The 12525-nt window shown below is 37.5% G+C and overlaps 1 protein-coding gene across 1 annotated transcript in view; it reads right to left on the bottom strand.

Annotated features, from left to right (window-relative positions):
* Window positions 1–1118: 1118 nt before the first annotated feature.
* Window positions 1119–12525, bottom strand: part of iqce (IQ motif containing E) — a 112963-nt gene continuing 101556 nt past the window's right edge. Inside the window, exons 19-21 of the mRNA XM_073061010.1 lie at window positions 10587–10672; window positions 9316–9435; window positions 1119–4917 (exon numbers count right to left, since the gene is read on the bottom strand). Coding sequence (XP_072917111.1) covers window positions 4841–4917; window positions 9316–9435; window positions 10587–10672 — 283 coding nt within the window. The 3' untranslated portion in view covers window positions 1119–4840. The remainder of the gene's footprint in view (window positions 4918–9315; window positions 9436–10586; window positions 10673–12525) is intronic.

Genomic DNA, 12525 nt, shown 5'->3' with positions numbered 1-12525 from the left:
TACCTTACAGACTGCAGAAGCAAAACTTATTTAATAAACAAATACTCATGAAAATAACATTACATATCTTCTTATTCACCATCTGCTTATATAGTTGGTATCAGTGTACCAAGATAAGATCGTGAATCCAAGTAATTCTTTCCATCAATATTCTCTCCACATGCCGACATCCTTTGGGAAGATGTCCAATTGTTCCACCACTGCCTGGAAAGCTCATTCATCAGTATTAAAGGTACCTTTTCCTATTTCAGTTGGTATCAGCAGGAGACCAGTGAGATGGTCCCCACATAAATAATCCCAGGCATTCAATTTACCAATTGCACCACCCTTATCATGTAAAATATGAGGATGCAGATGGCTCAGTGGCTGATTGCACAAACTACAGTTATCATTTCCTACTAAAGTATTTGAATCAGATAATAATTCATGTTGTTTCTAACATTCTCTTTGGTCTTAGGGAGAGATAGGAAATTATAAGTTTTACAAAGCACTATATTCTTAGGATATTCAAAAGCCAGGTGCTTGTTTGTCAAGTAAACACTGCACTAAACACACTCTAGTCTGTAATGATTCTTCTAGGATTTATCATATCTGGATAAAATGTTTGACTTTTTTTCCAAAAACCTGTATAAATAATTTAAGCATACTTTTTCTGACAATGTACAACATATGAATTGTTCGTCAGTGTATCATGTCGAAGCACCTTAAATGTCCAAAAAACAATGGAACTGCTGATTTTCCAAGTGATGTTAGCTATGCTTAGCATGCCCTCTAACCGGCAACAAATTGCCAGTTCATAGTCTTTGATATACAAAGAAATGTCTTTTGAATAAAATGTTGAAGGAAGACACCTAAAAAAAATCCTAAATAAAAGTGATTACAATTACTTCTTAGGCTTTAGCAATTCCTGACATTTTGGGATGTTCAGAGGTAATGAAAAGTGCTCTATAAATGCAAGTATGTCTTTTTGTTTTAATTACCTTGATGAGATCTCCCAGTCTGGATCGTATCTCTTTCTATGGCTTAAGAATATCTGTAGTCAAAGGTTAATTAACTCAGGTTCATGCTAAATATATGTTCTAAATATTTAGATTTTTTTTAAAAAACAGCACAAAAAATTATAAAACATGAAAATTTTATTTTGAATTTCTATTGACATTATCAATTAAAATATATTTTATATTACAAAAATATAATAAAAACATATCACAAATATAAGAATGAGAAGATTCAGAAAATATCATAAATATTCTTTCTTCCAATGTAAAATGCAAGAGGTCATTATCAAAATGTTCAGATAGGTCACATTATTCAAAGCTATGATGTCAGTTTCCTAAAACAAATTTGCCACTGCAAATTCCACTTTAAATACCAATATATAGCTCTTCCACAATACCGTTATCTCTACCAGTTGAAAGGCACAAATCAGGATTGTGATAACATTCTGTCCACTTTGCCAAGATGGCTACAGCTACAACTGAAGGAGCTAAGCATAAACCATGATAAAGCAATCCTTTCTTTTGGAAACTCGTTCAGCATATGGCTGAATTATGTCATCTACAAGATGCACAACAGAAACTTGTCAAAACTTCTTCATAGCATTTCTCAAACTCCATGGCTTAGAAATGATGAGGGCAGCAGATACCTGGGTAAACTAGCTCAGTGTTCTTCACCAAGTCATACAATATCCCAACTTGAGAGAAAGTGCTTTACATCTTCACTGGATCTTTCCATCTGACAGCACTGTGAAGTTCAGACCCCAAGATTACTTTCCTATGGGAAATTACACCTGGGTACCAAATGCCAGTCTAGCCACTGATATCATATAAATGATTTAAAAGACATATTGAATAAGAAAAAAAAGCCTTTAAGTACAGAAGTAAGAAATAAAATCTCAAATATGAGAATCTATTTAAGACATTAGGAAGGGTTATTCAGAGTAGTGTTTTGTAATATTTATATAGATTTTAGGAGAGCTTTTCATACGATAGCACATGACAGGTAGTTTTTAAAAAATGCCCATGAAGGTCGAGAGAAGGAAAACACTTTCACCCACAATTGTACAGTCTGGAATTCGATGCTCAACAAGGTATCAGAGAAACACTCAACAGATCAGGCAACATCTGTCAATAAAGACCCAGTTAATGGATGGTGAGCTGGAATGTAACCATTTTGTTTTAAAGAAACAATTTTGGTGGCAGATATTGTTATTGGTCAATTTACCATGTAATAATATGTACAGTATATAAACTGTTTTCTAAATACTATACAGGTGCCCATTTTGGAATGTTGAGTCTTATAATCCAACTGGCATTGTTGTTGAAATTCCTGTATCCTATGTAGAAAACTAAAATGTATGGTTTATATATAATTCAGATACATGTTAGGTCGCATTGTGCCTTAAGTGTTAAAGCTGCATGGCTTTCCTGATGACAGGTATATAACTCAAGATAATTAAAGTCAGATGCAACATTTTCAAATATTGTTCTGGCTTTATATGGTTTGGTCAAATTGCAGATCCTGAACCAAACTTCAAGATCTATTGAAAAGCTGCATAGTGATGACAACACTGTTCTCCGCCAGGATGGTGATAATTGAGTGATACACCAATCTGTGGTGCCTGGAAACTACAAACATACACTGCTGTAAATTACAGACATCAATTCAGCACATTCCCCATATTCCACTTTTCGGAATATAAAGATTTCAGTCTGGTGTTGATTGTAGGGACTATTCAAATAATAATAACACGTTGGCCAGAATAGAAACAACTAGTTCACAGTGTAAATAATCACTCAGGCTTTTCTTATATATACAGCTAACTGCTTTCCAAATCAAAACAGAAAATATTTGAAATACTTAGATGAGGCAGCATCTGTGGAAAGAGAACCAGTTAAGGTATCAGGTTGAAGACACCTCATCATAACTGGGAAGGAGGCAAGATAAGAATTTTAAGTTGCAGAGAGGTCAAAGGGAATATTTGTTATGGGGTGAGGTCAGAGTTGACCTGCAGATGCTGTAAATGAGATAATCTGACTTATAAATTCATGCGGGCAGTTAGGGAGTGGCCCCTAACGCAAAGCAATATAGGAATTGTGAAATGGTGAAAATGCTTAGCAGTCTGGGCTTTGCGGATGAAGAGAGAAAAAAAACTGAGCCAATAACACAGATGAATAGCTTGGCTCATTCTAATACAGAGAAAGTAAGTCACCTGAATTTGTAGAATTCAACATTGAGTCAAAAAGAGCTGGAATGTGCCCAGATGTGCTGTTACTAAAACTCAGTAAGTCAAGTAAGTCAATAGAGAGGCCACAAGAAGATAAGTCAGAGTGGAAGGTGATGGAGAGTTAAAATGATAGGTAACAGTGAACTGGGGATTGCTTCCCAAGGTGGAAATGACACACATCCTCCATAGGCATGATTCAAATTTTAAGATGTCAGCTGTTCTCATTCACTATCTCTTGCTTTAAACAGAGTTATTGCTGAAAAAAATAAAGCTGTAGCATAAAATTTAATTAAGCATTAGGGGGTAAAAGATGGAGTAAAATTCCATTGAGGGATAATGAGATAGATTTGAACCATGGCTTTATAACTAATCCATTATCCATTCAGCGACTATTGACCAAAAGATCATTCCAGAAGGACTGGGATTATAATTCATGAGCCTCCAGCCTCAACATTAGAGTTAGACCCACTCTGACTCAATCCATACTATCTGCACTAAGAGCTTGTACAAGGCATCAATCAGCAGCATTTAGTGCTGTGTTGCTCCCCAGAAATGCCCCTCCTCAAAAACTGAAGTAATGCTGTAAGATGCTAAGGGTGAAAAGCCCAGGAAACTGACCAATTCACATTGCATTAGGCAGTTTCCAGGATGGATAGGTCAGTAAAAAAGCAACATAATGTACACGTTGGAAATCTGAAGTAAAATGAGAAAATTCTGAAAGTACTCAGTGGCTTGGCAACACCCGTGGAGAGAGAGAAAATAAGTCAAAAATCTACTGTCAAACCTTATATAGATTCTGATTGAATCGTTTTTATTTTTTGTTCCAGTATGTATTGTAGGCATTAACTTTCAATCTGATTGGCCATTAAAAAAATTGTAGTGGGCTGTTGCCTTCTACTGCTAAATAATACCTAGTAAAAGTGGTATTGTGGTAAAACATAATGATGTTGGAGATGGAGCTCCAGGACTTTCACCCAAAATCAATTAAATATTGACATATTTCTAAGCAGGAATGGTGCAGAACCTGGAGGGAACCAGAAGTAGGAGCAAAATTAGGCAATTTGGCCCATCAAGTTCTCTGCCAAATGAATTCCACATATTCACCACCCTCTGGCTAAAGAAAATCTTCCTTATCTTTGTTCTAAAGGGACATCCTTCTATTCTGAGGCTATGCCCTCTGTTCCTAGACACTTCCACTATTGAAAACATCCCTTCCATATTTAACCTTGCTAATAGTGGGCTGCTGCCCTCTTCCTTCTAGACTGTAAAAGAAGTGAGAGATACAGAAAAAGCCTGATGAAATGCTGAAGTGTATTTTGTAGACAGTACTCAGTCATCTTTTGAAAACTTACCTCTATGTCTGCAATTGCTTTTTGACCCTGAATATCTAGCAATTTATCACATATTGTAAATTTTTGTAAAAGCAGTATTAAGTGCACCATTAACAATTAGCCCTTTCTATTAAGCACCATGAGTTTGGTATTATTATCTATCAAACAAAATTCAGTTCCTTGGCTACTCCCCCATCAACTCTCTATACATTTTGTTAGCAGACTCCTGGAGCAGAACAATCCATCTCTTAAAGGTAGTCTTGACATTTCAGCGATGATGAAGTTAAAACAAAATGACATCATCAGAATTGTCGGATTCCACTGCTCCTGATGTCTGAGTTAGGCTTTGGTTGCATCTCACTGGAAGAGAATAAAATTGCTTTTGTTACTGAATACCAAGCATTCATATGAATATGGAAAAATACATGTTGGACAGTTCTTCCTTTCCCAGAGATTTCTTTGGAATATTTTTACCACTTGGTGTTGTGGGTGCGTCTTTCCTTTTAGATTAGAGCTGTATGAGACATTGACTATGGTTTGAGATCCCATAATGCAGAATGTTAGGTTCATAACCACCGTAGGTGACCTCCTAGACGCATTTGAATCGCATTAGATGTTGAAGAGGTAGGGGATTGCAAGGGAATGTTAAGAACTTTTAAATTTATTGGCCTTTTCCCCTAATTTCCCAGGAAAATACCTTAGATGTGGGGATGGAAAGTGGCAGATGGAGTGAAGACTCCTAGTGAGAAACAGGTCTGAAGGAACAACAATTTTTTCTGCCTACCAATTTTATTTATACATATTTTAAAATTTGTTGCAATTTTTTAATTTAATTTTTTTTGCTCAGCATAAAACTTTCAATTTCCAGATACATTTACATTTCTTCATTTACATAGATATCAGCTATTAGAACATTTCCATCAAAATAAAGATGTCACCACAACATCCTATACAAAAGCCCTTATTAGTATAGCAGACAGGTTTATATCTACATTCTGCAGAAAAGGCTGCCATGTTTTATGAAAACTATTTGTTTTTGAGTATACCATACATGTCAATAAGTCCAAAGGAATGTATTCCATGATTAATTTATGCCAACCAAAAAGTCCAGGGGCCTTATCAGATATCCAACAAAGTAAAATGTTCTTCCTCACAGAAAAAGTCAGGATGTTAAAAAGTTTTTTCTGATGTGCATTAATAATATGACTGCTGGGTAAGCCTAAGAGAAAAGACACTGGGTTCAGTTCAAGCTCCATCTTCAGAATCTTTTCCATTTCACCCAAAATATCACTCCAGTATGCCTGAAGTTTGGAACAAGTCCAAAAACAGTGGGTGAAAGTTACAGTATTTACTTTACATCTAGAACACATTGGGGAAACCGCCGTTTTAAATTTTGAGAGACGATCTGGAGTCAGATGGGCTCTATGCAGAATTTTGAGTTGCAATGCTTTAGTTCTATTACAAACTGAAATCTTCTTTGCATTATCACAGATGTCTTCCCATGTTTCAGCTCTAATTTCTACTCCCAGCTCTTCCTCCCAGACCCTTCCCAGCTGCTCAGCCTCTCCACAAGACTACTGGGAAGCTGTAACTTAAGAAATTTTAATACAGAGCAAACACAAGGAAATCTGCAGATACTGAGAATTCAAGCAACACACACAAAATGCTGGTGGAAGAAGTACAGCCGACGTTTCAGCCGAAATGTCGACTGTACTTCTTCCTATGGATGCTGCCTGGCCTACTGCGTTCCACCAGCATTTTGTGTGCGTTATTTTAATACAGGGTTATTTTTTGTTCCAGATGAAAAAACAAACAAGCCATTTATTTTTTTTAAGTATTTGTTGGGTAAAAATGATTGGAATCATTCATATTGGGTAGGGCAGACGAGGAAGTATGTTCATTTTGAGCAAGGATATTTGGCCAAGCTAAGAAATGGGAAAAGTGCTCCAATGCACAAGATCCTGTTTGATTTTGTCAAATAACTGTGTAAAGTTAGCTTTGAACAATTGATCAAACGTAGGTGCGATAGATATGCCTAAGTAAACAAAACCTGTCTGCGACCATTTAAAGGGGAAAACACTGAGTGTCAGGTACCTGCTGCAGATTCCCTCAAGGCATAGCCTCTGATTTAGTAAAGTTGATTTTATAACCTGAAAAGGTGCTAAATGAATTGATGCATTGCATAAGGTGGTGCACTGATATAGCAGGGTTTGATAACAAAATTAGAACATCATCCGCATACAATGTGATTTTATGTGACTTTAGTCCTATATCTGGAGCAGATAAACAGGGGTTTCACATCATTAGTGTGAAAAGTAGTGTTGATAAAGGGCAGCCCTGCTGGCTGCCCCTCAGAATACTAAAATTATCTGACCTAATACCATTAGTGAGAATCGCAGCCAAAGGGTCATTATAAAGAACATTCACCCACTTAATAAAATCATTGCCCAAACCAAATTGTTCTAAAGTGGAAAAAAAGGTATGGCCATTCGACACGATCAAAGGCCTTTTCTGCATCTAAGGAAACCACCAAGTCCACTGCCTGTTGCTGACGGGCCTGAATCACATTAAGTAATCTTCTGATATTGTTCGATAATCTACGGCCTTTTACAAAACCCGTTTGACCCTCTTTTATGATAAAAGGTAACACAGTTTCTAATCGCAACACTAAGGTTTTAGATAAGATTTTAAAGTCAACATTTAACAATGAAGTAGGCCTGTAGGAGGCACAATCTTCAATGTTCTTTCCCTTCTTAAGAATTAGGGAGATATTAGCTTCTCTCAATGATGGTGGGAGGAGACCACAATTAAATGCATGATTGAACATGTTTAGCACAGGCTCTGATAATAACCCTGTGAATTCGTTATAGAACTCACTAGTGAGTCCATTAGGACCAGGGGCCTTCCCACTTTGGAGCTGTCTCACAGCTTCCTGTATCTCATGGATAGGTAATGGAACATTGAGGAGGGACTCTTGTTCAGAAGAAATGCCTAGGAGATCTAAATTCCTGAAAAAGGTCTCAATCCTAGATTGTCCATCATTACATTGCTCAGGTTGATACAGTTTAGAATAAAAATTCTTAAACACAACATTAATCATTTTAGAATTACTATTGAGGGCTCCTGTCCTATCCCTAATTGAAGCAATAGTCTGAGAGGCATTTTTCTTTCTAGCTAAATAAGCCAAATACCTACCTGATTTTTCACCATGTTCAAACAATCATTGTTTAGCAAATGTCAATTTTCTTTTGGCTGTTTGTGTAAGTAAAGAGTTTAATGTACAGTGTAAGGCTGTGATGTACTGTAGCTTGGCTGCAGAAGGTTTATTAATATAATCCTTTTCAGCTGCCGCAAGCCTTGCTTCCACTAGGCGCTGCTGTTCCGCAGCTTGTCGCTTCTTACTAGCAGAGTAGGAGGTAATTAATCCCCTTGCATAGGCCTTAGCGGTTTCCCAGAACATTGATGAACTACTAGCTGATTGGGAATTAATAGATAGGAAAGTTTTGAATTCAGAAGTAAAGTAGTCTATAAATTTATTATCTTTTGGAATAAAAGGGTTCCGCCTCCAATGTCTAGATCGTGCTGAATTATCTTTGGGCTGAATATTTAAATATACTGCTGCATGGCAGAAATAGCGATATTTCCAATTGTGCAGGATACAACTAAATCTAGGAGTGTTTTGGGAGTTAGAAAATATCTTGGTGATCCCGTTGTAGGTGATTTTCAGTGCCGCTGGGTATAGCATAAAGTATTAGATTCCAGATTCTCTCAGCGGCTTCTTTACCTGGTCGAATTCCTTGTGCTTCTGAATAACGGCTGCCAAAAAATCTTGGAAAAACATAAGCCTGGATCCCTCATATATTAAAGCCTGGGCTTCAGTCCCGAGTGTCTCGAAGCATCCATCACTCTTTGCTTATCACCGAAATTATGGCACCGGACAAGGACAGGTCAAGGGTGTTAGCCTGGGCCCGGTTTTAGAGCCAGCGTACGGTGAGCTCTTTCCACTTTAATGCATTTCCAAATCAAGGAAATTATGCAGCCAGCCCTCAAAAAAGTTCGCTGGCCGGCTGCCTTCTGTACCTTCAGGTAGACCGATGATCCGTATATTCTTCCTCCTACTTCTGTTCTCAAGATCATCAATATAGTCAGACCAGCTTTGAACTTGCTTTTCCAGTGCCCGGATGGCTTTGGGCCTGATCAGCTACAGTCTCAACTGCGGAGACTCAGCCGTCGGCCTCAGTTGTTCTTGTAACAAGATTTTTAAGCTCCAATGTGTGGTTTTGGAGTGTTAGAGAGAGTGGAGCCAGCTTCTCGTCCATCATTTTGGACATGTTCTCCGTAACTTCCTGAATTACTTGACGAAGAGCAGGGTCCAACCTGTTAGCCGAGCTAGCAGCAGCGAGCTCCTCAGCCCCCGGCGAGCGCTCTGTGCAGTCCAGCTTGGCCGCCTTTTTAGTACCTTTCCATGGCACGGTGTTGAAGCAGCTCAAAAAAAACCCCATCAATGTTCATGCTATTAAATCCGACAATTGGGCATTTTAAAAGTTTGAAACGGATAGGCTTATATATGAAATTATCAGTGCTGTGGTGCTGAGCTCAGCAAAGCAGACCTTTCACTGCACTGCCATCTTGAAAACCCCTGTTGCAATTTATTAATGCATGCAAATTAATTCAAAACAAGAGGCAAAAAAATGAGGACCAAATAGTTTATAAAGAATTGGAAAAAAAAAGCTATGACCTGAATCCAAGTATTCTTACCTGATGAAGGACTGTTTGGTGAGATTTTAAGCTTCTTCAAATATTCTGCATGTTCTGGATCTTCATACTGGAATACATCCTCTTCTATTTCATCACTACTTTCATCATCCCTCCAGAACCCTATATTACAATATATAGAATTTACAGCAGAACAGTCATATGGTCCAAATGGGCCAACCTTCATGTTTGTGCTGTATATTACCTTACCCCTATCTCTCTTCATCCATCCCTGGTTCCAAATTTCCTATCTACCCCCACACCCCGACCATCTTAATCTAGCTTCCTTCTTAGATGACTCTTTGCCGTTCACCACAATTACTATTGTGATGGTGTATTCCTAATTCTAACCATACTTGGAATAAAGAATTTTTGTCTTTAATTCCTTATTGGATTTAGGATTTTTGATTATGGCCTCTAATTTTCAACTCTCACATGTGAGAACACATTCTCTGTCTCTACTCTGCCAAATCTTTTTGTCAGACATATACACAGTGGTCTAGACTCTGAAGGATTCCATCCATTGTGTTCTCTTGAAATTTTCCAACCACAAGGAATTGAGCTCAGTGAGTGAATAATTATCTGGCTCTTACTTAGGGAAACTCAGTGCGGGTTTGAAAAATGGAAAGGAACAGAAATAAAGAGGTTTCAATTGTCATTTTAAGTTAATTGATGGCAATCTCACCTTGGAAGTGGACAGCCATGGGTTCAGGCTACACTACTCAGCTGGGCAAATAACTAAGCTCACACTATAGAAGAGCTGCTTTGTGGTGGGTGCTGTCTTTCAGATGAAACGTTGGTTTATCTCTTTCACTGATGTCACTACTCAAAGAGATACATGGAGTTCTTTTGGAACCTTCTCTTTCAACCAGTGCCCCAAAAGAACATGTATTTGATCAATGGGTTATGCAGAATACCAGCTGTTTTTGTCCAAATAACAGCACTGACTACACTCAAAGCAACCATTAGCAGAGCAATGCTAAAGATGCAAGTTCTTTCTTTGTGACTTCAATAATTATTTATTTTTTGCTCAGTTACTATATTTTCTCAAATCCTCAACAATCTTGAAATGAATGCTTGGTAATCCGCTAATTAAATCTAGAAGTATACATTGGGGTTGTATCTATTTCTCTTGTAAGAATGGGACTTGGGGTAGAACATGTTTATTTTAAGTGTAAGCTGGTAAGTAACTTTATTAAGTCACAATGAATCTATCTAACTTTAGGAAAAGAAAGTCTGCCAGCCTCTGACAAAGGAGTTTTTTTTATACCTACCTGAATACTTTGTCTGGTGCTGGGCATCGCTAGATTTCCTCACAGCAACTGAGCTATCCCTGATGTCTTCAGCAAACAGGTTCTTCCTTTGCACAACATTGTGAAAGACAAAGGTAAAATTAATGGTAACTACCTTTAGACCATCCACAATTAATAAAAATAATCTGTTACAATTGACAATGCACTAAAAGTCCATCAGCAATGAAAAAGCAGAAAGAAGTTTAACTGGTTCAATAGTACACTGAGTGACCACTTTATTAGGTACATCTGTACACCTGCTTGTTAATGCAACTATCTAATCAGCCAATCAGTTGGCAACAACTCAATGCATAAAAGCATGCAGGCATATTCAAGAGGTTAATTTGTTGTTCAGACCAAACATAAGAATGGGGAAGGACTGTGATCTGAGTGACATTGACCATGTAAAGATTGCTGGTCTAAGACGGGGTCATTTGAGTATTTCAGAAACTGCTGGTCTCCCTGGGATTTTCATGCACAACAGTCTCTAGTTTACAGAGAATGGTGCAATAAACAAAAAATATCCAGTGGGTAAAAATGCCTTGTTAATGAGAGAGGCCAGAGGAGAATGGCCAGACAGGTTCAAGCTGACAGGAAAGCAACGGTAACTGAAATAACCATGTATCACAACAGTGGTGTGCAGAAGAGCATCTCTGAATGCACAACACTCTAATTGCCTGTATGGGCCACAGCAGCAGAAGGCCACAAACATACACTCAGATGCTACTTTATTAAGTACAGGTAAAGTGGCTACTGAGTGTATCAGTCCTACTACTGCAGTTCAAATACATTGGAAAGAAAGGTTCTTATCTCTCTCCAAACAATCATGGATGAGGCTTTATTTAGCCATCTCAGTTTGTAAGAACCAAGAAATGTCTCAAGTTCATTCATTACAGTTATTTCTTACATTAAGTGCACTTCTAGCTTCATCAACTAATCATCAATCAACTAATGCCGAGAAGAATTTCTGAATTACATATCTTTTTTATAAGTTTAAGTGATCTCCTGTTCTGCTCCCACAATTTAGTACAGATCAACTTTCTGTGTATTTTTTGCACCTCTGATATCATTGTTCTTTGCCCCATCTCATGTCCGAAAAGACCAAGGATCTTTAGCTTCACAATCCACCAGGCTCAAGGGCGGCTTCTATCCCAGTTATTGAACAGTCCTCAAGTATGATAAAATGGACTCTTGATCTCACAGACTACTTCATTATGACCCTGCACCTTACTGTCTAACTGTGTTGCGCTTTCTCTGTAACTGTATTACACTGTATAACTCTATAACAGTTTATTCTGCATTCTTGCAATTGTTTTACCTCGTACTACCTCAATGCGCTGTTGTAATGAATTGGTCTGTACAAACAATATGTAAGACAAGATTTTCACTTTAACTCACTGACAATAATAAACCAACTTATCAATTATTCTATCATTTGGAACAAAGTTTCAGCTGCTTTTGAACATGATCACCAAAGCTCCAATGTCAGTTGAGCCTTAAATGGACTCGAAGTTCAGTTGGACACCGCCGAATTCAATCAACTGATTTTACTTGCAGCTATCAATATGTTTGGCTATACACCCCAGTGTATCTAATTGGAAATTGTCTCTTTTCTAGCTCCTTTAATATAATGTTTAGTTTTGAATTAAATTTAAAATGACATTTCTGTTTTGTTTATTTTAAATAACTAAGTTTTGCCTTTACTGCCCTTCTTGGCTTGATACTTTTAATTATAACAAATATGTTTTTGATATGTACCCAATTCATTGTAAATTTATAAATCCTAATGCCATCACCTACTCTCAGCCAGGTCCTTATTCACTACTACAAATTATTTGAACCTTCACAGGTCAAAGCTTCACCAAATGCCTTTTGGATCTAAAGATGCAGCACCAAAGGACTTTCTGAACAGCCAATTGCT

Source organism: Hemitrygon akajei, chromosome 11, assembly GCF_048418815.1.
Source record: "Hemitrygon akajei chromosome 11, sHemAka1.3, whole genome shotgun sequence".
NCBI classification, from domain to species: domain Eukaryota; kingdom Metazoa; phylum Chordata; class Chondrichthyes; order Myliobatiformes; family Dasyatidae; genus Hemitrygon; species Hemitrygon akajei.
Note: the sequence above shows the minus strand (reverse complement) of the source record. Positions and strands in the feature narration are given on the sequence as shown.